The sequence below is a fragment of the Natator depressus genome, chromosome 8 (assembly GCF_965152275.1).
Source record: "Natator depressus isolate rNatDep1 chromosome 8, rNatDep2.hap1, whole genome shotgun sequence".
Lineage (NCBI taxonomy): Eukaryota > Metazoa > Chordata > Testudines > Cheloniidae > Natator > Natator depressus.
The window spans coordinates 51462576-51488030 of NC_134241.1; the positions used below are offsets into that span (position 1 = coordinate 51462576).

General features: G+C 43.5%; 1 protein-coding gene across 2 annotated transcripts in view; it reads left to right on the forward strand.

Annotated features, from left to right (window-relative positions):
* The window catches only part of AXDND1 (axonemal dynein light chain domain containing 1), a 53264-nt gene extending 28696 nt beyond the window's left edge, over window positions 1–24568 (forward strand). The window contains exons 16-25 of one of the 2 annotated variants that reach the window (XM_074961037.1): window positions 1563–1776; window positions 4719–4812; window positions 12245–12453; window positions 13941–14037; window positions 15346–15456; window positions 16902–17051; window positions 17680–17817; window positions 18636–18727; window positions 19520–19662; window positions 24480–24568. In XM_074961037.1, coding sequence (XP_074817138.1) covers window positions 1563–1776; window positions 4719–4812; window positions 12245–12453; window positions 13941–14037; window positions 15346–15456; window positions 16902–17051; window positions 17680–17817; window positions 18636–18727; window positions 19520–19662; window positions 24480–24568 — 1337 coding nt within the window. Of the gene's footprint in view, window positions 1–1562; window positions 1777–4718; window positions 4813–12244; window positions 12454–13940; window positions 14038–15345; window positions 15457–16901; window positions 17052–17676; window positions 17818–18635; window positions 18728–19519; window positions 19663–24479 lie in introns of both variants that reach the window. The other variant, XM_074961038.1, reaches the window with a different exon arrangement.
* The last annotated feature ends 887 nt before the right edge of the window (window positions 24569–25455 follow it).

A 25455-nucleotide genomic window follows, 5' to 3' on the forward strand; every position in this document is an offset into this window, starting at 1 on the left:
TGGCAAGTTAGTGCGCTGTAAATTCACACCCTGGCTTGCGCACACAAATGTCTGGTGTAGACAAATTCTTAGTAGTCATAGAAACTGGTAAGAGACATAGGGGGAAAAAGTGGGGCTAAATGGATCAGTTTTCAGTATGGCAAAAGGTTAACAATGGGTTGCCACAGGATTCTGTACTAACTCCAGTGTTGTGTAAGATATTTATTAATGATCTGAAGAAAGGGATGAGCAATGTGCTGGCAAAATCAGCAGATGACGCAAAATAATTTAAATCAGTGAAATCTAATGTAATGAGGGGATTGGGCAGCACCATGGCAGAGGAAATCCCGTGTTGACAAATGTAAAGGTAATGCACATTGGAAAGAGTCATTTTGAGAACTATTGCTGGGTTCTAAACTAATGTAACCACTCGGGAAAGACACCAGAGGAACAGCTGTGAACAGCTGAAAAAAACTGGTGTTCAGTGTGCAGCAGTGGTAGAAACAAACAAAATGTTAAGCAGTTATAAGGAACAGGCTAGTGATATTGAAAACATAATGCTGTAACATAGAGAAGTAGCATTCAATCACCTGAATACTATACTAAGCTCTGATCACCCTGGCCCCAAAACTATGTATCAGAATAGAATGGGGGTCAGTATTGGGTGACAAAGAGTAGAGGCCTGGAGAGACTTCTGTGTGAGGAGAGATTGATATGACCAGACCATTTAGTTTAGATAAGAGGGGACCTTATAGAAATATATAGAATAAAGGTAAGTCTGGTGCCCCACTTACCCCTTCTCCTAATAAAAAATAAGGGGACAATCAGTGAATCTGAAAGTCAACAAATTTGAAAAAGGGAATCCTTTTTTCCCCATAATGCACAATCTGTGGAACTCTTTGCCACAAGACATCACCGAAGCCAGCACCTTTAGTAGGATTCAAAGAGAGCTTAAACACTTTATGTGGATAATGAGAATGTGTATAGTTACATGCATCTCAGCAGACAGAGAATATACATTTGCATGTGCAAAATAGGTAAATGAGCAGGTAATCCCACCTTTGCACAGGCAGTTTCCCATTTTACACACACATTTATATTTTGCACATACACATGCACATTTACCAGGCAGAAGTTGGGTGCTTGTGTTGAAAGTTTTGCCCTTTTATGTATGAGGCATTCTTGGCACATAAATAAATAAAACCGTACTGTGAAAGGCTCTATGCATAGGAACAACAGATCCTTTTTGGTCTGTCTTGATCCAGTGCTTTTGAATGAATACAAGGCTGCTGATTATTGGGATGATGGCCATTGCTGAGAGCTAGGAATCTGAAATTGATTGAGCTATGTAGGAGATTTATGGTCTGAACCATAGGTCCTTGAAATAAACAGAAAGACACCCATTGACTTAGTGGGTTTTGAATTAGGTCCTTATTAAACAATTAATCTTTAATTCAAGCCTGCTAAGTTCATGCATAGTGTAGTCATTCCTCTTATCATAGAATTTTGAACTACTGGATTCTGAAACTCACTTTTCACTGACTGAAGGAATACAGATACAGTTTCCTCTTTTTCCCCCCCAGGGGTAACCAGGATTTTGACAGGTTTAGTGAGCAGTATGGAAGATTGGACATTCAAGATGCTAACCAACAAGCGAGGATCTGGCATGCATGAATCTGATTGGCTGAAATTGTTTCGAGTGATTCCTGGTTGGCTGACCCAGGTGGCTGCACTGATGACAATTATAGGTTCCGGCCAGTCTCATGAGGATCGGAGGAATAGAAAGCCTCATGTCTCGTAAGATAGGTCTTTGCCAGTGTTGTTCATTCCTCTCTTGGGCTGTCCTGACACAATTTTCTCTTCTCACATGCATGGATAAATGTTCTCGTGTGGTGGACGCTGTCTGGAACGGGAGGTTGGTAATGGGCTGCAGAGCCTTTCACCTCTAGGCCACCGGCTGAAATTTGGTTCAGGTGGGCGGTGATTAAAAGTCATTCCCATCTGATGGCTGTTTGGTAATACCTACAAAATGAGTTGTGTACAGTTCCTAGTACATGTGTCCCCATCACAGCTGACACTTCCTTGGCAATCTTGGAGTTAGAAACCAAGGACCAAATGGACCTCAAAGCCTGACCTCTTCTCTCCCCCCGGAAGTGGTCCCTCCAGGTGAGGGATGAAGCACATTGATGGGGCAGTGTGAAGAGTCTTGCTGCTCGTGCTTTACTTGTTAGATGGTAAAAGAGGAATTTAGGCTTCAGATTGGTCAGTTTGACACCAGTGATAATTCTAGCATGTGATGAAACTTCAATTTGTATGAAGTTCATATACCAATCATGCTTTTTCTCTAGTATTTGTATTAATTCAAACAGAACACTAAAACATTGTGCATAGCAAATACTGGCACTTTCTGATTTCTTTACCTTCTGGGCACTCTGCAAAACCCATCTTTTCTCTCTCTTCTCAGGCTGATGAGAAGGAGTTGGCTGCGGGCTGGTTATATTTATGAAGAGTCCTTTTGTGTAATTTTGTGTATGTTAACTGATAGAGATATGTTATTATTTTATCAGTTTGAAGAAAATAAATAAAATATTTGAACAATTTACAATTGGATTTATGAGGTGAAGTTCATCTATGGTGTAACTCTATTGACTTTGAAAAAGTTACATAAGGAATGAATTAACTGCAGAATATGTATACATTATATAACAGGCTATTTACAACTGAGAAATTCACCAACAGCTACGGCATTGACAAAAATCCCCAAATCTTTTATACAGTATGTAGCAGACTAACCATAGACAATTTAACCCCTCCTCCCACCAAATATATCCAATCCTCCCTCACCCTTCAAACCCTGTGTGCATAGGTTGAATACAATGCTAGTTCACAGCTATTCACAACTTGATGGTCATGGCTATACACATTGTTCACTCACTCACCATCAAGTGAGTGGCCATTGAATCTGTCTTCAAAGGGAACAATGGGTTTCTGTTTGGGTTTTTTATCCAAGCTATATCAGCAGTACTCAAGGCTTATCTTCTCTGTTTTTGCTAGAATCAGAGGGGTAGTCGTGTTAGTCTGTATCCACAAAAACAACGAGGAGTCTGGTGGCACCTTAAAGATTAACAGATCTATTTGAGCATAAGCTTTTGTCGGTAAAATACCCACTTCTTCAAACATGCGTCTGAAGAAGTGGCTTTTTTACCCATGAAAGCTTATGCCCAAATAAATCTATTAGTTTTTAAGGTGCCACCAGACTCCTTGTTTTTGCTAGAGTTTTTCAGGGAGGACCACAAAAGTAGACTGGGAGCTTTCTCTGTCTTTAACTGGTAGAGAGGCAATGACAAATCTTTCATGACAACTGTTTGTCAGCCATCTGAATTAAATACATTTTAAACATAAATAAAACCAGAGTTTGAATCTGAAAACCAGTTGCTCAAAATACTCTCTTGTCATAATGCTGTTATTTGTCAGTAATCCATAAAGCCTCTCAGGAAGTACAAGCTGGACTGAATTTCTAATGTAAAAATCCAATAGGAACCTCTCTCCTATTTTTAAAACACATTTTAGCCTTCTTTATTCATCACAAGGAAGCAAATCAATATACAACTTTTGTTTCCACTGTAAGTCAATCACATTTACATAGAACTTGTGACTTCAGACAATCAGAATTCCCATTATTGGAAGCGCTCATGCCCATTGTGTATGATAATCAAGGTGGGCCATTTCCTGCAGAAATCCAGGTTCTCTCACCCCCTCACCCCTGGATTTCTGCAGGAAATGGCCCACCTTGATTATCATACACATTGTGAAGAGAGTGGTCACTTTGGATGGGCTATTACCAGCAAGAGAGTGAGTTTGTCTGTGGGGGGGGCGGAGGGTGAGAAAACCTGGATTTGTGCTGGAAATGGCCCATCTTGATGATCACTTTAGATAAGCTATTACGAGCAGGAGAGTGGGGTGGGAGGAGGTATTGGTTCATGGTGTCTGTGTATATAATAATGTCTTCTGCAATTTCCACAGTATGCATCCGATGAAGTGAGCTGTAGCTCACGAAAGCTCATGCTCAAATAAATTGGTTAGTCTCTAAGGTGCCACAAGTACTCCTTTTCTTTTTGCGAATACAGACTAACACAGCTGTTACTCTGAAACTTGTCAATATAATTTCTGTCAGTTATTTGACTGAATTTTTGTTAACCTAAGCTCTTTTTCCTCCCCAGATTTCCATTTTCCTTAATTTTTGTTGTATAGGAATATCTTTATGATGACTGCTCCTTAACTCCTAGTTCCACTCTCCTGCAGTTAGAGTCCATGATAAAGCTCTTTGTTCTGACTACACCCTGAAAACGACTCATGGGTTTCACCCGTGGGGCTCCCCAACCTAAATCATCACTAAAGTCAATTTAAAGACAAAGCCAAACTGTTTTATCACCTGCATGCTGCAAGTGCATCACGTTTACCCTTTTTTCCTGGAAAGTGGATTAAAGTAAAAACATAACAACAAGAGAAAGTTAGCTGAGCAGAAGACTCTTGGTATAAGAAGAATACATATCTACTTCAACTCCTGTGGCATGTGTGATCTGTGCTAGAAACATGTATTCAGGAAAGAGAGGAGAGAATCTTGCTGAATTGAGTTGAATTGAGTTGGGAAGCTAGATTTCTGTATGAACTATGAGAGTCTCAGAGTCAGATCTGATGCACTATAGGTCACTTTGGTTTTTGGGTTTGTTTTCCTTCAGGGTCGTTTCAGGTGATGTGTTTAAGATGATTCAACAATGGATCTTGACCACAACTTCTGGGGCTGAGAAGGACAACATACAGCTCACACAGGAAGTAGGTATATGCCTGAGGGGGTTTGGGATGGGTGCACATCTGTCTAGCATTCATTCTCTTGTTTTATTTTTGTATGTTTATTATTGTTTAGGGTAGAATCCGGAGGAAGTTCCCTGTACCTTTACCCTTTCCTCTCCCTTTGAAGCTCAGCACTATGGTTTCCATCTTTCTGGCAAAAGAAGTCTTGGCAGGGATCCTTTCAGAGTTCTTCAGTGCTGTTGCTTATTGAGTCAGAGAGGACCCACTAGAGTGACATGAAATAGACTTTAAGAAGGACCTTTGGAAAGTTATGAAAAATTTTGCTACATTATAAAGATTTTTTCCTATGGCTTCTGCAAAGAGTTTTGGAAATCTCTGAATTAAAAAAAATCAGATTATTTCAAAGTGCATATGGCAATGTTAACAAGTTCATTGTCTAAAGTATAGCCAATTGCTTGATAATGCTTGCAGTTAAATATGCAGTTCACCATACACAGAAGGTGTGCATCGAAGTATGCATTCAAATTAGCCTTATTTATAGTATGGTTGTTTACAGGCTAAAAACATTATATATGTCACCCAAGACTAAAATCCACCAATCAGCTTTTTACCTTGTTTTCTTCTATCAACCTGTTCCTTCCTTATCTTTTGTTTTGGATAGCACATTCCAAGTGCTAGGGGCCGTGAAGGCACAACCCAACCTGTACTGGGACACACCATTCACGTATCTTTGATAGATTTCATATTTCCTAATACCAAAAGCTACCTTTCGTTTGCAGAGTATTGTCAGATATATATTGTGAAGGGTTGCCTGCCCCCCTGCCTTCTGGGGTGCCACCTGTTGTACTGGGATTTCACTGAGCCTCTCTTGCTCAACCAGCCAGGGTTCCCTCTCCCTGCTTTGCTGAATTAGGCTCTCCAGCCTCTTGCAGCACACACACACAGGTAGGGCCACTCCCCACTGTAGTCACAGACTGAAGTCAGCTCTGTATGAGAGGACTCCCCCAGCACTCACACGCCACACCCCTTTTGGGAGATAAACCCAAAATAATACTGTCTTGCACTGTATAGAAAAATCTGCACAGCACAAGCTCATACAAATCCTCCCTCTTCCTCAATGCGAAGAGAGATGTGCACGACTTCTTGCCCCCCCAGTTAGAAATTACATAAACTGGGTTTTATTATAAACAAGAAATAAGTTTATTAACTACAAAAGGTGAATTTTAAGTGGCTAAAGGGATAGCAAATAGAACAAAGCAGATTACCTTAGTAAATAAACAAACATCGCAGACTGAGCTTAACACACTAGATAGCTAGGATACAAATTAACAAATTCTCACCCTGTGTGATAAACAGGCTGGCAGTTGCCTTGGCTTTCCCAGGTTTTCTTACACAGGCTAAAGATCTTAGCCTGGGACCATCATTTCTCACAGTTCAGTCTTTGTTCTTCAGATGTTTTCAGGTGTGTTGTTGTAGAGAGTGAGGACCACTCATGTTGTCATTATCCCTCTAAACACTGAGGATGGAGTGGAGAGGTCAAGGATAATCTAGGCATGGCCCAATATCTAAACAGATACTTTGCCTCAGTCTTTAATAAGACTAAAGAGGATCTTAGGGATAATGGTAGCATGACAAATGGGAATGAGGATATGGAGGTAGATATTACCATATCTGAGGTAAAAGAGAAACTCAACCAGCTTAATGGGACTAAATCAGGGGGCCCAGATAATCTTCATCCAAGAATATTAAAGACTTGGCACATGAAATTGCAAGCCCATTGGCAAAAATTTTTAATGAATCTGTAAACTCAGGGGTTGTACCGTATGATTGGAGAATTGCTAACATAGTTCCTATTTTTAAGAAAGGGGAAAAAAGTGATCCGGGTAACTATAGGCCTGTTAGTTTGACATCTGTAGTATGCAAGGTCTTGGAAAAAATTTTGAAGGAGAAGGTAGTTAAGGACATTGAAGTCAATGGTAAGTGGGACAAAATACAACATGGTTTTACAAAAGGTAGATCGTGCCAAACCAACCTGATCTCCTTCTTTGAGAAAGTAACAGATTTTTTAGACAAAGGAAACCAGTTGATCTCATTTACCTAGATTTCAGTAAGGCGTTTGATACCGTGCCACATGGGGAATTATTAGTTAAATTGGGTAAGATGGGGATCAATAGGAAAATTGAAAGGTGGATAAGGAATTGGTTAAAGGGGAGACTACAACGGGTCCTATTGAAAGGTGAACTGTCAGGCTGGAGGGAGGTTACCAGTGGAGTTCCTCAAGGATCGGTTTTGGGACCAATCTTATTTAATCTTTTTATTACTGACCTCGGCACAAAAAGTGGGAGTGTGCTAATAAAGTTTGCGGATGATACAAAGCTGGGAGGTATTGCCAATTTAGAGAAGGACAGGGATATCCTACAGGAGGATCTGGACGACCTTGTAAACTGGAGTAATAGTAATAGGATGAAATTTAATAGTGAGAAGTGTAAGGTCATGCATTTAGGGATTAATAACAAGAATTTTAGTTATAAGCTGGGGACGCATCAATTAGAAGTAACGGAGGAGGAGAAGGACCTTGGAGTATTGGTTGATCATAGGATGATCATAGGATATGCCAATGCGATATGGCCGTGAAAAAAGCTAATGCGGTCTTGGGATGCATCAGGAGAGGTATTTCCAGTAGGGATAAGGAGGTTTTAGTACCGTTATACAAGGCACTGGTGAGACCTCACCTGGAATACTGTGTGCATGTTTAAGAAGGATGAATTCAAACTGGAACAGGTACAGAGAAGGGCTACTAGGATGATCCGAGGAATGGAAAACTTGTCTTATGAAAGGAGACTCAAGGAGCTTGGCTTGTTTAGCCTAACTAAAAGAAGGTTGAGGGGAGATATGATTGCTCTCTATAAATATATCAGAGGGATAAATACCGGAGAGGGAGAGGAATTATTTAAGCTCAGTACCAATGTGGACACAAGAACAAATGGATATAAACTGGCCACTGGGAAATTTAGACTAGAAATTAGACAAAGGTTTCTAACCATCAGAGGAGTGAAGTTTTGGAACAGCCTTCCAGGGAAGCAGTGGGGGCAAAAGAGCTACCTGGCTTTAAGATTAAACTCGATAAGTTTATGGAGGAGATGGTATGATGGGATAACATGGTTTTGGTAATTAAATATTCATGGTAAATAGGTCCAATGGCCTGTGATGAGATATTAGATGGGGTGGGATCTGAGTTACCCAGGAAAGAATTTTCTGTAGTATCTGGCTGCTGAATCTTGCCCATATGCTCAGGGTTTAGCTGATTGCCATATTTGGGGTCCGGAAGGAATTTTCCTCCAGCACAGATTGGAAGAGGCCCTGGAGGTTTTTCACCTTCCTCTGTAGCATGGGCCACGGGTCACTTGCTGGAGGAGTCTCTGCTCCTTGAAGTCTTTAAACCACGATTTGGGGACTTCAATAGCACAGACATAGGTGAGAGGTTTTTCGCAGGAGTGGGTGGGTGAAATTCTGTGGCCTGCATTGTGCAGGAGGTCAGACTAGATGATCATAATGGTCCCTTCTGACCTAAATATCTATGAATCTATGAATCTTCCCCCCACTTGCTGGAAAGCTTTTTTGCTGCGACTTGGATCAAACAGTTCCTACTGTATAGAGCTATCTGACCTGAGTCAAGCAGTTCCCATTGTGTAGAGCTATCTCTGAAATATTGCACACGGTTCCTGGGGTAATCCTTATGCTTGTGTGCATTTTTCAATAAGCCACTAACATTGTCTGGCCTCATCCAACATAGCACATTTGAAATACAGAGACATGGTCAATATTCCCAGCTTCAGATACAAAAATGATACATGCATACAAATTGGATAAACACCCCCAGTAAATCATAACCTTTCCAGTGATACCTTACATGAGCCATCTTGCATAAAGTATATCTTAGTTATACTATATTCATATTATAACCATATTTCCATAAAGAATACGGGGTGTAACATCACATATATATCTTGACATAAGTGAACAGAATACAAGTTAGTTAGCATAACTACCCAACATTCCTATTTAATATAATGTATACAATATTAATACAGTGCGCATAATACTTATTAATATGATGTGTGGCTGTATAATTATATGTGTTGGCTAACAAAGTGGTTTAGTAAATGTATTAATAACTATATTGGGTAGCTTTAGGCAAAAATGGGTATTTAACCCAGTCTTTATATTAAATCCCACCCACACACCACCTCGAGAATTTTCATTCACTCCATGAGACCTGTCAGATCTTCCCACCCCCTTCTCTCTCTCTCCAGAAATCTTCCAGTGTCCTATAGCTTCTTTCTTGCCCTCTCTCCCAGATTCCTGAGTTGACAACACAAAACAATCAGATACTAGATACAGCATTCAGTTATTTGCATCTTTAAAACTTTCAACCTTCCCCACCTGTAGAGTATTCCTTCAAATGAATCTAACCAGGCTGGGTAAAATGAACTAGCTGGACGTTTCTGCTAAAATGGCAAGCGGTGAAATAATTTAAATGTGATCCTTACTGATTTTCATGAGGCAGAGTCCAAACCCAGTCAGTAGGGCTGCTGCTGGGGGCCTCACCCCAGGGTCCTGGGATCTGCAGCTGTATGGCTCTGGAAGTCTATTATCCTTCTTTGGCTTAGATTTCTCATCTGTCTTGTTCTCTTTCCTTTTCTGCCTTCTTTCTTCCTTGTTTCCTCAGGCTGGTGAAAAGGAGGAAGCAGAATTGGCACTGGGTTCAGAGAAATGAAGCATGGGCCCTGATTCTGATCCACTGGGGCTATTTTCTGCTTCTCCGGTGGCACCAAGCAGACTTAAACCCAGCAGACAAAGAGCCTGGAGGATTCCATCAGCTGCAGGGGGAACTTCAAGTGCCACTGAGCGGCCAGAGTGGCTCCTGCATCACCCTTCTTCACTGCTACTGGTGTAGTGGGTGTGGCTGGGGTCTCTTACACACCCAGATGTTCCCCAGCTGCCATAGCAGCATCTGATGGTTCTTTGCAGCCATTGTAAATTCAAGCACACTTCAGTGAGAGGCCCTAATCTGAGCATGAAATTTCTACTGCATGCATTTCCAATGGCTCCAGTTGTAAGATGCTGTCTTCTCAGGACTCCTATCCCTTAGTGGTCCAGGAAAAGTGCAACTAGATGTCGGAATTGGACCTGATGTCCCATACAGTAGCTTCAAGTACCAAGATTTGGATTCTGGGCCAATATAGAATTATAGAGCAGCTCCCCACTCGATGCATTTTATATGCATTCACCAATTCCAATTTCATGTTAACTCAACCCTCTCTTTGTTATGTTTGAACTTCCACTCTGAGGATTCTTTAGTGTTCCATGGACAGCTGGCTACTTACACAGTGAACATAAAAATGTGCCTATGGGGTCAGATCAATGGTCCATCTTGTCCCAATATCCTATCTTATGACAGTGGCAAATGCCAGATGCTTCAGAGGGAATGAACAGAGCAGGCCATCTTTGAGTGATCCATCTCCGGTCATCCACTCCCAGCCTCTGGGCGTCAGAGGGTAGGGACACCCAGAGCATGGGGTTGCATCCCTGACCATCTTGGCTAATAGCCATTGATGGACTTATCATCTGTGAACTTATCTAATTCTTTTTTGAATCCAGTTATAGTTCCCCTGGCAAAAAGTTCCACAGACTGACTGTGCTTTGTGTGAAGAAATACTTCCTTATATTTGTGCTAAACCTGTTGTCTATAAATTTCATTGGGTGATTCTAAGTTCTTGTGTCATATGAAGGAGTAAATAACACGTCCTTACTCACTTTCTCCACACCATTCATGATTTTGTAGACCTCTATCATATCGTCTCTTTTCTAAAATGAACAATCCCAGTCTTTTTAATCTCTCCTGATATGGAAGCTGTTCCGTACTCTTAATTATTTTTGTGGTCCTTTTCTGTACTTTTTTCAATTCTAATGTATCTTTTTTGAGATGTGGTGACCAGAACTGCATGGGGTATTGAAGATGTGGGTGTACCATGTATTTATATAGTGGCATTACGATATTTTCTGTCGTATTATCTATCCCTTTCCTAATGGTTCCTAACATTGCTAGCTTTTTTCACTGCCACTGCACACTGAGCGGATGTTTTCAGAGAACTATCCACAATGACTCCAAGATCTTTTTCTTGAGTGGTAACAGCTAATTTACATCCCATCATTTTATATGTATATTTGAGATTATATTTTCCAATGTGAATTAGTTTGCATTTATCAATGTTGAATTTCATCTGCCATTTCGTTGCCCAGTCACCCAGTTTTGTGAAATCCCTTTGCAGTCTGCTTTGGACTTAACTGGCTGTCTCATGGGCTTTGTTTCCGTGTGTTAAACTGCACTCAAAGATAGTTAAACCAACATTAAATGCTGTTCATTTTAGACAATTGCTGTAGCTGGCACAGGGATGTTATTTTATTTTCACAGGAAAGGAAGTTCATCATGACAGCTGACTCAGCAGGGATTGAATTTGAGACTTCCAGAGCTAAAAGCATAAGCTGCTACAACTTGAGCTAAAGGGCCAGGGTGTAGCGGGCTATAACATGCACCTGTCCTCTGCGCTTTGGCACAGGCAGGGACCTGTAACATCCAACAGTGGGCTACAATAACAAAGCTGATCCATGAGACAATCTCTCTATGAAGATGTGGCCTATGTTTTGAAAATCTTTGGGACCCCATACTGTACAGATTATTATAGAAGTAAGGCAGGGAAGAGTATACATGTGTGTGGTTCAGCCCCTGGAGAAGTGCCCCAGTAGCCTACCACTGCCCTCCCTGCAGTGGCTTATTGCTGTATCAAGAGTATGGATCATTTAATTTTACATTTCCTGTTTAAATATATGGGTTTTTCTGTAATGTATCCTTCCACTATGAGAAATAGTTCCTAGAGAAAATAAATGAGAAAATAACAGGGTGAAGGGTGTGAAAACCTTAACTCCAGTCTCCCCAGAATCCTTTGGAAATAAGCTCCTGATTGCAGCTATCTTTTCTTGATCTCCAGTCTCATCTGGTGTCTCCTCCAGAGTGACTTTCCCATTTCCAACTCAGATAGCTGCTTGGTCCTGTTGGATCTTGGATTCACCCTAGAATCCTGTTTGTCAGCTGCCAGAAAGTTATTTTTGAAATGCTGCATCAGTGCCCCCCATAGAATTGTGGGATACTCCTGGTTCCTGGAAGTGTCATACTGCTATGTGGCTGATAGAGAAGATGTGGCTGACAGAAAAGATGTTAACATGGGATGAAAACTATCTTAGAGGGGCAGTTTACAAGTATAGTAAGTGTTAGGATATTTACCCGCACATTCGGACTTTGCCACTAACGTAAGGGTACTTTGCAAATCAGACACCCTCTTACCATTCCAGAATCTTGCTACAGTTTAATCCTTTAGTTTGAACTTCTATGCAGATGATTGATCTCCACAAAGCCCTGACCATGTGGATAGTGAATTTGCTGACTTTGATGGTACCTGACCACCCCTCCAATAAGGGTCTCATAGAGAATGAGTCAGAAGCAGCTAAGGATCAAGAGCTCAAGAAGCTACGTGGCTATAAACTAGAGGAAGAAGCTATGAACCTGGTTCCCAAACTGAGCAAATTCTCCAGCTACGTAATGAGGTATTAATAAAGCCTTGGGACCTCACCTGCCTATAGGATATTTTTCTAATGGGAAAATCCCATAATATGATGGGAAAGCCCCCTGAAGGGAGGTATGATTCCCCAAAAGTGGGTGGGATCATAAAAATGCAACTTTAATGCTGTGTGGCACTGAGAAGGAAATATTTCAAGCATAAGTTAATGATAACATTAGCTGGAATGACTTGTGTTGTTCAGCACCCACAGCTATGTAATCACTGAGGGCTTGCTTAGCTATGAGCATTGTTCAGATCTCTTAGACATATCAGAGATCCACGTGGTAAACGTTCTGCTGAGGAAAATGATGGGGGTTTATGGCCTGTCCTGGAGGACTTTGAGTTCATGAAGCAAGCAGCGGGTCCCCTGGCTATAATGTTGGCATCTACAGAATCGTGCTCTAACATGGTGCATGTTTTGTAAAGGAAAACGGACAAAAGTCGAATCCTCTGGGATTCCACTGTCAGTAGTGCCAGCAATGCTGTGTGGTAACAGTCCCCATTCAGCACCGGAAGGAGATGGAACTGGGAAAGGGGCAAATTGGACAGGAGACAAGGAGAGTGGGATACTGGAGGAAGGGTGAAAGAGAGTGACCAGGGAGACAGGGGCTTCTTTGGAGAGACTTGCTGGCTGGCTCAGTGACTTCGTGGAGAAATGAGAAGTGAAAAGGAGGAAAGAGAGACCCAAGAAAAGAGTGAGGGGAGAGAGAGACAGAACAGGGCATGAAGACAGACACACTCATATGCTGATGCTCCTCCTCTGCGGGGACAGACTCCTAGTTTTGGTTCTGCTTGGCTATCTCCTGCTAATACCCAGGCTGGGGGGTGGGTTTCAAAATGGGCTCCTTCTTTGGTTCTCTCCAGGATCCTGGAGGAAGCTGCTTCTCTCCCACTCTATGGAACCTGAAGGAAGGGGTGCCCTAAAGGGTATCGCTGATATGACAGGTTGGCAAGAAATGCCTCTAGCGCCTGCTTCGCTTTCCAGCGCAATGCTGAATTTCTGACAGCGTCTGCATTGTGATGTTACAAATGCAGGGCTATGACTTCACTACTGGTCCAGGGAGAAGTTGGTCTGTGAGGGAGGAAGCTCTTAATTCAAATGGAACTGTTGGGAGTAATAGCAGAGCGAGAACTTGGCTGGTCAAGTAACTTAAACATTCTCTCTCAATAGTTTGCTACTATGTCACAGCTCTCCTGTAATACTGGGGAGATTAAGCACGGTTTTATAGGCCTCCATCCTCCCACAGCCCCTTCTCGAAGGTGTATCGGAAACCTGACAAATACATCACTTAATAAACACACCCAAAGGAATGGACTGCTCTTGTCTGTACATGGTGTTGCTTTAAAAGCCCTGCTATGTGTGATCACAGTGTGTCTTGTTGCAACAACAGGATCCTGCACAATTCTGACCAAAGGGAAACAGGTGTTTGAGGGCATTGCTTGGAGGGTGGGTGACATTCTGTGTCTTCTCAGCTGCTGCAAGGAGTTGGTAGATGTTACGATTCGGAAGAAACAAGCTGAATTGGATTCAGACCACAATTATGAGCTGCGGGAGCTGGAGAAAATCAAGGTAATAGCTGCCAGTGCACCTGTCTGTCCACAGTATGGTCCAGATGAGCCTGGGTTTGTTTGTGAAAGGGTAAGAGGAAGAACAGGCAGAAAGCTAACACACACAAGGGAGTCAGGAAGGAATTTGAACAGACAGAACATTTTTGCTTCATCTTAGACCCAAGCGTAGAAAGCCACAAGCCACCACCAAATATTTCTTTCTTGCAGCAATATATTCAACCTTTCTGGTTCACCAATGGTCAGTAGTGAATTAAAACATAATCACATTGATTGGATGATACAGACCCTGGTTAGAGACCCCAATGCTCCAAAGAATCCCTCAACACTTCCTCCAGTCAAACTCTACCTCCACTCATGGATTCCCCCCAGCAGTTTCGTACTGACCCCAGCACCCCAGAGAGCACTTCAAAAGCTGCACAGTTTTGAGACATCTGTGCCATGTTCAGCCTTAATTCCGTCCTTACACTGTTCCAGCGTACATGTCTCGGGACTTTTCTGTAGGATCTAATCCGTATAAGAATTGCAATAGACTCAAATCTAGTTTAAGGTTTGTCAGGCATTTGGGCTAGGTAGTTATATCCAGGGCTTTGCTGAGTTTAAGGAGAGAGACCCATGGATATACTGGGAACAGTACTCCATTCAGCACTGGGCATGACTTCCTTATCTAGTCCTCATGTCTCCTGACACTACATATCTATGTAAAGCTATTATGCAGATAACAAGTTAACTGCAGGATTTTATCTTAGAGGAGCCAGGGAAGGTGCCCTCTAGTACTGCATATCTCCATTCCTCCCTCCTTTATTTCCCAATACCTTCAAAGGCCAGCTTGTGTTGGGCTGATTCCAATCTGCCGTTAAGGAATACTGGGCATGTGTTCCTCTGAAGCCTAGCGTTGCTCTAAGCATCAAACAGATGGCGTTGTCCCAGAGTGGTGTGAGGAAATGCTTCCTGCAGGGGTTGAGAATGCTCCTCCCCAGCACTTCTGGTCTGTGCTGGCTTATGGGGTAAAAAACCAAGCTTGGGGCCTGAACTCTGATCCCTGCCCCGAGCTTTCAGGGCAATGTACTGCCACTACACTGTTGGCAGCTTGTTAAATATATTGTATGGAATAGGTGATTAGCCCATGAAAGGCTCCATTATTTGAATGCTTAGGAGGAGTGAATGTTCCTTTTCCTTTGTAGGATGAGGATAGATGGGGCCATATAAATACCATAGATAGAACGATGGAGTTATTTAATCACAGGAGTGAATGAAATATCAATTCTTTTCTCCCTCTTGGTAATTTGTCTCTTCTGTTACTTCATCCCAGACCGAGTGCCTTGATTGGATTAATACCTGCAATCTCCTGCTTTCTGAATTCAAAGGCTCTCCAGTCTCCTTACTGAGTTTAGAAGAGCAGAGGAACCTGTTTGGGCCTCAGGTACATAAAGACTTAGCATTTGGCAGCCAAAGTAGATCCTGTTTGGCTGGGGAGCTGCTTGAAAGGCTTTCCCAACTGAAGAAACTATGGTTCAGTTTCCAGGAGGGTTCAGCATATAGAGCCCTTTGCACTCAAGACTCCACGTTGGAGGATTATTAGGATTCATGATGATGGAGTTTGTTACACCTAAAATGCTTCCTATGGGGGCAGACCTTCAGCTAATGTCAATTGTCATAGCTTCAGTGGAGCTGTGACAGTTGACACCAGCTGAAGATTGGCCCTGTGATGTTGCCTGGTAAATTCTGCTTCTCCCAAGAGATTGCAAATTGATGGAATCCTGGGGTTTGGATTGCACAGGAGTTCATGATGGTATGGGAGCTTCTAGCTTCATTCCGTATGTGGCTGGACAGATGGAGGTTGCCTGTGAGAATTTGATTTGATTCACATCTACTAGATAGTAAGTCTGACATTGATCTAATTTCAGACATTATAGGCTTTATTCAAATGTGATGGAAGTGGGTTCAACTCCATTGATTTGAATAGAGTTTCATCTGCTTACATCAGGTCTGATTTGACCCCATGTGGATAGATATTGTTTGAGATTTCCCACATTCAGGAAGTTTAGACTTGAAATTAGATGAAGGTTTCTAACCATCAGGGGAGTGAAGTTCTGGAACAGCCTTCCAAGGGAAGCAGTGGGGGCAAAAGACATATCTGGCTTCAAGACTAAGCTTGATAAGTTTATGGAAGGGATGCTATGATGGGATAGCCTAATTTTGGCAATTAACTGATCTTCAACTATTAGCGGTAGATATGCCCAATGGCCTGTGATGGGATGTTAGATGGGGTGGGATCTCAGTTACTACAGAGAATTCTTTCCTGAGTGTCTGGCTGGTGAATCTTGCCCACATGCTCAGGGTTTAGCTGATCACCATATTTGGGTTCGGGAAGGAATTTTCCTCCAGGGCAGATTGGCAGAGGCCCTGGGGGTTTTTTGCCTTCCTCTGCAGATTGGGGCACGGGTCACTTGCTGGAGGATTCTCTGCACCTCAAAGTCTTCAAACCATGATTTGAGGACTTCAATAGCTCAGACATAGGTTAGGTTTGTTAAAGGAGTGGGTGGGTGAGATTCTGTGGCCTGCGTTGTGCAGGAGGTCAGACTAGATGATCATAATGGTTCCTTCTGACCTTAATATCTATGATTCAGCATGTGCACTGGCTGCTCTGCAGTCACCCTGCGACCCTGTTCCTTGACTGGTTCTGAACCGATTTTGCCAAACTATGTAGTGATTTGTAATGTTCATAAGGGTCCAGTAAGGATTTAGAGGAGACAACAACATCACGTAGCTTGTGATTTAAATAGATTTGAAGCCATCCTATGTTATATGGAGGGACAGAATCCCAGATGAGAGTCTTACTGAATAGTCCCTTGCATTGCTTTCCAGGAGACCCAGCCACAGACGCACTCAATTCATGTGGATTCTTCTTTACCTGAAGAAATTTCTGAGACTTCTTCTGAACTTGGGAAAGGCAAAACTGAAGATGTTGATGTTGATAAGAAATCTGTGAAAGGGGAAGAAGTGTTAGGGGAAAAGGTGAAAATCATGGGCGGCGGGTATAATAGGCAAGGGTGACTCTGCCTCCCCTGGCATTGCCGTGGCTATGGGGTTTGGCGGCAAAGTTTTTGCTTTATTATGCCCCATGCAGGTTCCAGGGTGGCTGAGAAGGCACTCTGTGATGCCTCAGCCGCCCTGGAACCTGCATGGAGCATATCAAAAGCATCTTCTAACAGACGTTTTTCCCCTGGGTGGGTTGGGTCCAGGGAGGGGAGTCACGGCGCGGCTTCGGCCAGCCCAGAGCTTCTCCAGCCGAGGAGGGGCGCTCAGGGCTTCAGCCAGCTCATGGTTCCTGCGGCCGGGGGGGCTTATGGCTCCAGCCGCAGGGGGAGGGGGTCTGGGGCTCTGGCCGTGGAGAGGGCGTGGGCATAAGGGGTGGAGTCGGGGGGCTAGACCCCCAAAGGGGGGCTCCACCCGCTACCCGTGGTGAAAATCTCCATTTTACAAGTGAGTGCTGTAGCCGTGGTTGGCGCAAGATGTACTGCTTTCCAGTGGAGCCTTTCTTTGCTTCTTGCCATTTGCATATGACATGTGAAATGTAGGCCTCAAAGCCTATGTTGTGCCAGGAGCCATTGCACTAACTCATCTTTCACCTTTCCTTCAGCAGGAACCACCTGCGCCAGATGTCAGCAGTGATGCCCCGACTGTAAGCAGGGAGGTAACTGAGGACACCGTCAGGTACATAGGATATGACTCCAACATCCATTTGAAATCCCTCAAGTCAACAGCGGTGTCGGTCTCTGGGGTAGGAATCTCCATCATACAAATTATTGTTTCCTTTTCACCTGGGCTGTAGCTTGAGCTCTGGGACCAGATTTTTAAAGGTATTTTGGTGCCTAAAGATGCAGATAAGTTCCTAGTGGCATTTTCAAAAAAATCTGAGATGCAGTGGCTGTGCTAATCAGGTGGCGGGGGCCCCATTTCTCCCCTCTTTTCTCCCTTTCCAGTTTTCTGATTTTCCACAAAATCAATAGGATCCTGGCTATCAATGACTATAATGCTCCCTGAAATTTTGGACTTTATTATATACAGTGTTCAAAAGTTATCGCATTACAGACAGACAGATGCCACTGAGTGTAAGGCCTTCTCAAGCTCAGCCAATTAAAGGAGCTATCTGTCCCTTCTCACACTTTTGACCTCCTTTCATTCTGATCCTGACCATCAGGGCTTTCCAGTCAGGACATCACCCTCACAAACTGCCATAACCTGACAGACTACATGACATCTGGGTGTGTATTGAAGGTTTTGGCAATCCAAGACAATTACCCACTGAGTCCACTCAGGCCCTGATTCAGCAAAGCGCTAACTCTGAGCATGTGAGAAGATCCAGTTGAAGTTGATGGGACTGATCACATCCCTAAAGTGAAGCCTGTGCTTAAGTGCATTACTGAACTGGAGCCTTGATGTAGTGCCCTGCCCTCTTTGTTGCTTGTCCGTTCTGAGATTAAGTAGTGACAGACTAGCACCCAACTGGACAAGGCACATGCTGTGGAGCATAGCTCTGCTGGTTTCTCCCCTCTCCTCATACTCCCAAACAGAAGGTGTTTCCTCTTCTACCCCTAGAGAGAGATGACTGCCAGCAAGTCAACAACCCCGTATTCTCAAAAGGAGTTTGAGACCTTGGCTTCACTAGAACGTCTGCAAGAGCAGCTCCTGTGAGTACTGGATCACCTAGTTGAGAAGACCTATCATCCTCCTCTTTATAACAACCTTTAATGTACTTTAAGACTGTTATGACCCCCCTTAGTCTTTTCTTCTCCAAACTAAACAACCCCCATTTTTTCAAGCTTTCCTCGGAAGTCATCTTTTCTAGACCTTTAATCATTTTTTTTTGCTCTCCTCTGGACTTTCTCCAGTTTGTCCACATCTTTCCCAAAGTGTGGTGCCCAGAATTGGACCCAATACCCTAGCTGAGGTCTTATCAGTGCTGAATAGAGTGGAAGAATTACTTCTTGTGTCTTGCTTACTATGATCCTGCTAACACATTTCAGGGTGATGTTTGCTTTTTTTTTGTTTTTGCAACAATATTACATTGTTGACTCATAGTCAGTTTGTGATCCACTATAACCCCCAGATCCTTTTCTGCAGTACTCCTTCCTAGAAAGTAGTTTCCTATTTTGTATTTGTGCAATGGATTATTTGTTCCTAAGTGTAGTACTTTGCATTTGTCCTTATTGAATTTCATCTGACCCTTTGTTCGGAGAAATTGAGTTTTAAAATTAATTGAAAATGTGATTGATGCACATGGACCATATAGCTGGGGCCATGGAGTCACTATTTGGGTTAGATATTTTTAATAATGCCACACATTTATATTAGTGAGTTGTTTTTTATAGAGCCAATCCGTTATACTGAAAATCTCAGTTTTCTTAGCCTGTCTGTTGAGTATCTTGCCAATAATCTCTTAGGCTCCAGGTTTCAGTGCCTTCCTGGCTTCTGTATTTCAGAGAAGCTGAGATCCGTGCTCAGAATGCAGAGGAGAGATCAGAAAGCCTGGATGAGCATCTGGAAGAAGCTTTGGGGAGAATCCAGGATCTAGAGAAACAGCTGGAAAAAGCACTCAAAGCCCAGGAAGTAGCACCAAAACCAGGTGAGCTAATCAGAATTCTGAGATGTCTTGTGGACTCCGAGATAGAAAAAATCTGCTAGGTCCCTTAGTCCATTTCATGGCCAGTGCAGGACCATTCCCTCTTGGACATTTACTGGTTTGTTGTCTAGACTAATTTTGCCAAGAGATGAGGTATCAACCACCTCCCTTGGGAGATTATTCTATAGCAGAAACAGTAGAACCACTGCATTCTGAGCGTTTTTGAAAGAAAGTTGGTAAGAATGCTTAATACATCAGATTCTTTCTGTTTCTAGGGGGTTGTCTACACTAGAAAATTAGTGCCTTGCATGGTAACAGGTTTCAGAGTGGTAGCTGTGTTAGTCTGTATCAGCAAAAACAACGAGGAGTCCTTGTGGCACCTTAGAGATTAACAAATTTATTTGGGCATAAGCTTTCGTGGGCTAAAACCCACTTCATCAGATGCATGGAGTGAAAAATACTGTAGGCAGGTATAAATACACAGCATATGTATATGTATTTGCTGTGTATTTGCTGGGAGCTGGGAGCCTGGGGGGCAGCAGGGCTCCCAATGGGGAGAGGGGAGTGCAGGCAGCAGCCCACTGGGAGTGGGTAGCCAGGAGCCTGGGGGGTGGCTGTGAGCCAGGTGCAGGGTTCACAGGAGGGAACCTACTAGTCTTTCTTGTCAATTTCACAGCTCTAGCACTGAGCCATGAAATTGACAAGAATTTTACCCAACAGCCCATGTAAGTAACACAGTGTCTACAGAGAGTCCATAAGTCCTAAGCCTTTCATGGAGGTGGAGGTATTATGTCGGTATAGTAAGGCCCTCACATTGGCGGGAGCAAGGCTGTAGTGTAGACATTGACATAGTTAGGTCAACATAAGTTAGGTCAACATATGTGGACCTAACACTGTAGTGTAGACCAAGCCTAGCATTTTAAAAAGTTTGTTTCCGGTGCATTGTACAGACATGAATGTGGAGACTGGCTACATCTTACTCATGCTCTCCTTGTTGCTATCCTTAAGAGCTGTCCAGGACCAACCTCTCCTGGATGACAGAGAATTCACTCTCCATCTCCACTCAGTTCTGGGCTCCCTCACAGTGTGATGTCCAAGAAGCACAGCCCTAACTTTGAGGAACATAGGAACTAAGGATCTGCCATACTAGGGAGAGCAGTGGTCTGTCCAGCCCAGTATCCTTTCACTGACAGTGGCCACAGACCCAACTGCTTTAGAGGAAAGCACAAGAAACCCTGCAGCAATGGGGTACCTGCCCCCAGAAATATTCCCTCGTCACCCCCATTCAGTACAGGGTGGCTTATATCTTGAATTTTGCTCATTTTTAATATATACTAAGATACTTATCTAGCCCCTTTCATGCAATATATGAGTGTGTTTACCCTCACAAGACCTCTGTTAGGCAGGGCAGTGTTGTTATCCTCGTTTTACAAATGGGGAACTGAGGTACAGAGAGGGTAAGTACTTTGCCCAAGTTCACACCAGGAGTCTGTGGCAGAGGAGCGAATATGAACCCACATCTCCCAAGTGCCATGCTAGTGCCGTAACCACAAGACCATCCTTCCTCTCCGTAACTCTAGATATTTTTGCTATCTGTGTGTTACGCAAAAAGATTCTTTCCCCCAAGAATTAGGTAAGCACAGACAATCATAGAATCATAGAATATCAGAGTTGGAAGGGACCTCTGGAGGTCATCTAGTCCAACCCCCTGCCCAGAGCAGGACCAATCCCAACTAAATCATCCCAGCCAGGGCTTTGTCAAACCTGACCTTAAAAACTTCTAAGGGGATTCCACCACCTCCCTACGTAACGCATTCCAGTGTTTCACCATCCTCCTAGTGAAAAAGTTTTTCCTAATATCCAACCTAAATCTCCCCCACTGCAACTTGAGACCATTACTCCTTGTTCTGTCATCTGCTATCACTGAGAATAGTCTAGATCCGTCCTCTTTGGATCCACCTTTCAGGTAGTTAAAAGCAGCTATCAAATCCCCCATCATTCTTCTCTTCTGTCGACTAAACAATCCCAGTTCCCTCAGCCTCTCCTCATAAGTCATGTGTTCCAGACCCCTAATCATTTTAGTTGCCCTTCGCTGAACTCTCTCCAATGTCTCCACATCCTTCTTGTAGTGTGGGGCCCAAAACTGGACACAGTACTCCAGATGAGGCCTCACCAATGTCGAATAGAGGGGAACGATCATGTCCCTCGATCTGCTGGCAATGCCCCTACTTATACACCCCAAAATGCCATTGGCCTTCTTGGCAACAAGGGCACACTGTTGACTCATATCCAGCTTCTCGTCCACTGTCACCCCTAGGTCCTTCTCTGCAGAACTGCTGCCTAGCCATTCGGTCCCTAGTCTGTAGCGGTGCATTGGATTCTTCTGTCCTAAGTGCAGGACTCTGCACTTGTCCTTGTTGAACCTCATCAGATTTCTTTTGGCCCAATCCTCCAATTTGTCTAGGTCCCTCTGTATCCTATCCCTACCCTCCAGCATATCTACCACTCTTCCCAGTTTAGTGTCATCCGCAAACTTGCTGAGGGTGCAATCCACACCATCCTCCAGATCATTAATGAAGATATTGAACAAAACCGGCCCCAGGACCGACCCTTGGGGCACTCCGCTAGATACCGGCTGCCAACTAGACATGGAGCCATTGATCACTACCCGTTGAGCCCGACAATCTAGCCAACTTTCTACTCACCTTGTAATGCATCCATCCAGCCCATACTTCTTTAACTTGCTGACAAGAATACTGTGGGAGACCGTGTCAAAAGCTTTGCTAAAGTCGAGGAATAACACATCCACTGCTTTCCCTTCATCCACAGAACCAGTTATCTCATCATAGAAGGCAATTAGATTAGTCAGGCATGACTTTCCCTTGGTGAATCCATGCTGACTGTTCCTGATCACTTTCCTCTCGTCTAAGTGCTTCAGAATTGATTCCTTGAGGACCTGCACCATGATTTTTCCGGGGACTGAGGAGAGGCTGACCAGCCTGTAGTTCCCAGGATCCTCCTTCTTCCCTTTTTTAAAGATGGGCACTACATTAGCCTTTTTCCAGTCTTCCGGGACTTCCCCTGATTGCCATGAGTTTTCAAAGATAATGGCCAATGGCTCTGCAATTACATCCGCCAATTCCTTTAGCACTCTCGGATGCAATGCATCCGGCCCCATGGACTTGTGCACGTCCAGTTTTTCTAAATAGTGCCGAACCACTTCTTCCTTCACAGAGGGCTGGCCACCTCCTCCCCATGCTGTGCTGCCCAGTGCAGTAGTCTGGGAGCTGACCTTGTTCGTGAAGACAGAGGCAAAAAAAGCATTGAGTACATTAGCTTTTTCCACATCCTCTGTCACTAGGTTACCTCCCTCATTCAGTAAGGGGCCCACACTTTCCTTGGCTTTCTTCTTGTTGCCAACATACCTGAAGAAACCCTTCTTGTTACTGTTAACATCCCTCGCTAGTTGCAACTCCAGGTGTGATTTAGCCTTCCTGATTTCATTCCTACATGCCCGAGCAATATTTATATACTCATCCCTGGTCATTTGTCCAATCTTCCACTTCTTGTAAGCCTTTTTTTTTGTGTTTAAGATCAGCAAGGATTTCACTGTTAAGCCAAGCTGGTCGCCTGCCATATTTACTATTCTTTCTGCACATCGGGATGGTTTGTCCCTGTAACCACAATAAGGATTCTTTAAAATACAGCCAGCTCTCCTGGACTCCTTTCCCCCTCATGTTATTCTCCCAGGGGATCCTGCCCATCAGTTCCTGGAGGGAGTCAAAGTCTGCTTTTCTGAAGTCCAGGGTTCCGTATTCTGCTGCTTTCCTTTCTTCCTTGTGTCAGGATCCTGAACTCGACCATCTCATGGTCACTGCCTCCCAGGTTCCCATCCACTTTTGCTTCCCCTACTAATTCTTCCCAGTTTGTGAGCAGCAGATCAAGAAGAGCTCCACCCCAGTTGGTTCCTCCAGCACTTGCACCAGGAAATTGTCCCCTACACTTTCCAAAAACTTCCTGGATTGTCTGTGCAACTTCCTGGATTGTCTGTGCTGGATTGTCTCAGACAATACTGAAGGGGGTTTATTCATGGTACCGGGAAGACTGACAAGCAGCTTCAAAAATATGGTGCCATAGTGGCAAGTTATATACATTTGCTTATCAATTCATTTGCATTTATCTGTACATACAGAGACAGAGATTGTTACAAATCAAGAGAGAACCCTAAACAAAGATAAAAATAGGAACAATATATACGTCTAGAGGTCATCCTATTGCATCAAGCATCTATGGCTACCTTGCGGGGGAAGGAGGCGGAGCGGAGTAGGGATGAGTGCTTACAGATATCTGGTGGGCTGTGAAGGGAAGGTTTATTCTGTTCTAAGAACTGAGTTACTGGGTGGGCATTGACCATATAAGCTTATCAATTGTTTACACTTGTCAGTGTCCTTGCTTCTCAGCAGTTTCTGTCTTTTCTGCTGGCTGAATTTTAACTCCTTCCTGACGTGTAAGTGTCTAATGCTTGTTTGAACCCTGCCAAGCTCTTGGCCTCACTGACATCCTGTGGCAGTGAGTTCCACAGGCAAACTGTGTATTATGTGGGAAAGCACTTCCTTTCATCAGTTTAGAATTGGATCCACCCTGATTAGGGGAAGAGGGGACTATAGTCCTGGACTTTCTCAACACTTCCCCTCTAGTGGTTCCCTCCTAGTTGTGATTTGAAAGTGGAGACTGATGTATACTTGATTCTACAGGATGTATTTACCCAAGGAGGAGTTTTGCTATATTTATTTTTAACCTCTGTGTATTTTTTATTTCAGAAGTCTCTTCCCAAGAAGAATCCAAGCCAACTTCTCATAAACCATCTGCTAGTGCCCGGTCCAGGAAAGCCACCAAACCCAAACATTAAAGAGTAGCAATGCCCAACGAAGGTCGTTTGGTTCCCATTTGTAGTAGACTTTCAGCATAACCCCACTGCCCATCTCTGTGGCTCCAGATACACTTTAATTCCATGTTCTTTAGTATAGCAAAATGACTGGAACACCCACTAATGCACCCTCCAAAGGAGAGCTTTAGACAAAGCACTGGAGAGGATCTTTTCTAGGTTTATAAATTATCTGAAAACCCCACGCTGGGTAACGCAGTGTTTTAGAGTAGTTGCTAGTCATAACTGGAGAGTGGATTAGAACAGAACTTGTAGAAAAGGCTTTCAGGCCTTCTCAACATATCTGTTAGTAGAGTCTTTAAGATATCAGGTCATAAACTTATCCCAGGCTAGCTGTACTGCCGCAGTTGGAACTTTGGGACAAGTTGTCCAGATCTTAGACCCATTCATAGGTGCTCAGCTTGTGAACAGAAATCTTGGGATGTTTTCTTCCAGGTTTGGAGACAGAGGGTGGCTCCTGGGCCAGGTCTTTCACAGAGTGGGACACAGGATACTTTCTAAGTATTTAGAGGGGAGGTTTCCAACTAATTTATACAGGTGCGGTGTATAGAAAAAGAAAAAAAGTTCTGCTCAGTGTTGCTTGATAAATAATTAAGGCAACAGACTCAGAATACCTCTTCTGAGAGCCATCATCTCCCTGGTTATCATCCTTTTACAAGATGTCCATGGCTTTTGATACTTTGGGACTTCTGTTAACGTGGGTGGTGAATGGGAGAGGAACAGCTCTGTCAGTTTGATTGAGACTCCTAAGGAAACAACCCACAGGACTGTCCAGAAGGGTTATAGAGACAACCCTGCCAGGACGCAAAGGTGGAGTCCTGCTGACTAATGGGGAGACCCCTAAGCACTAA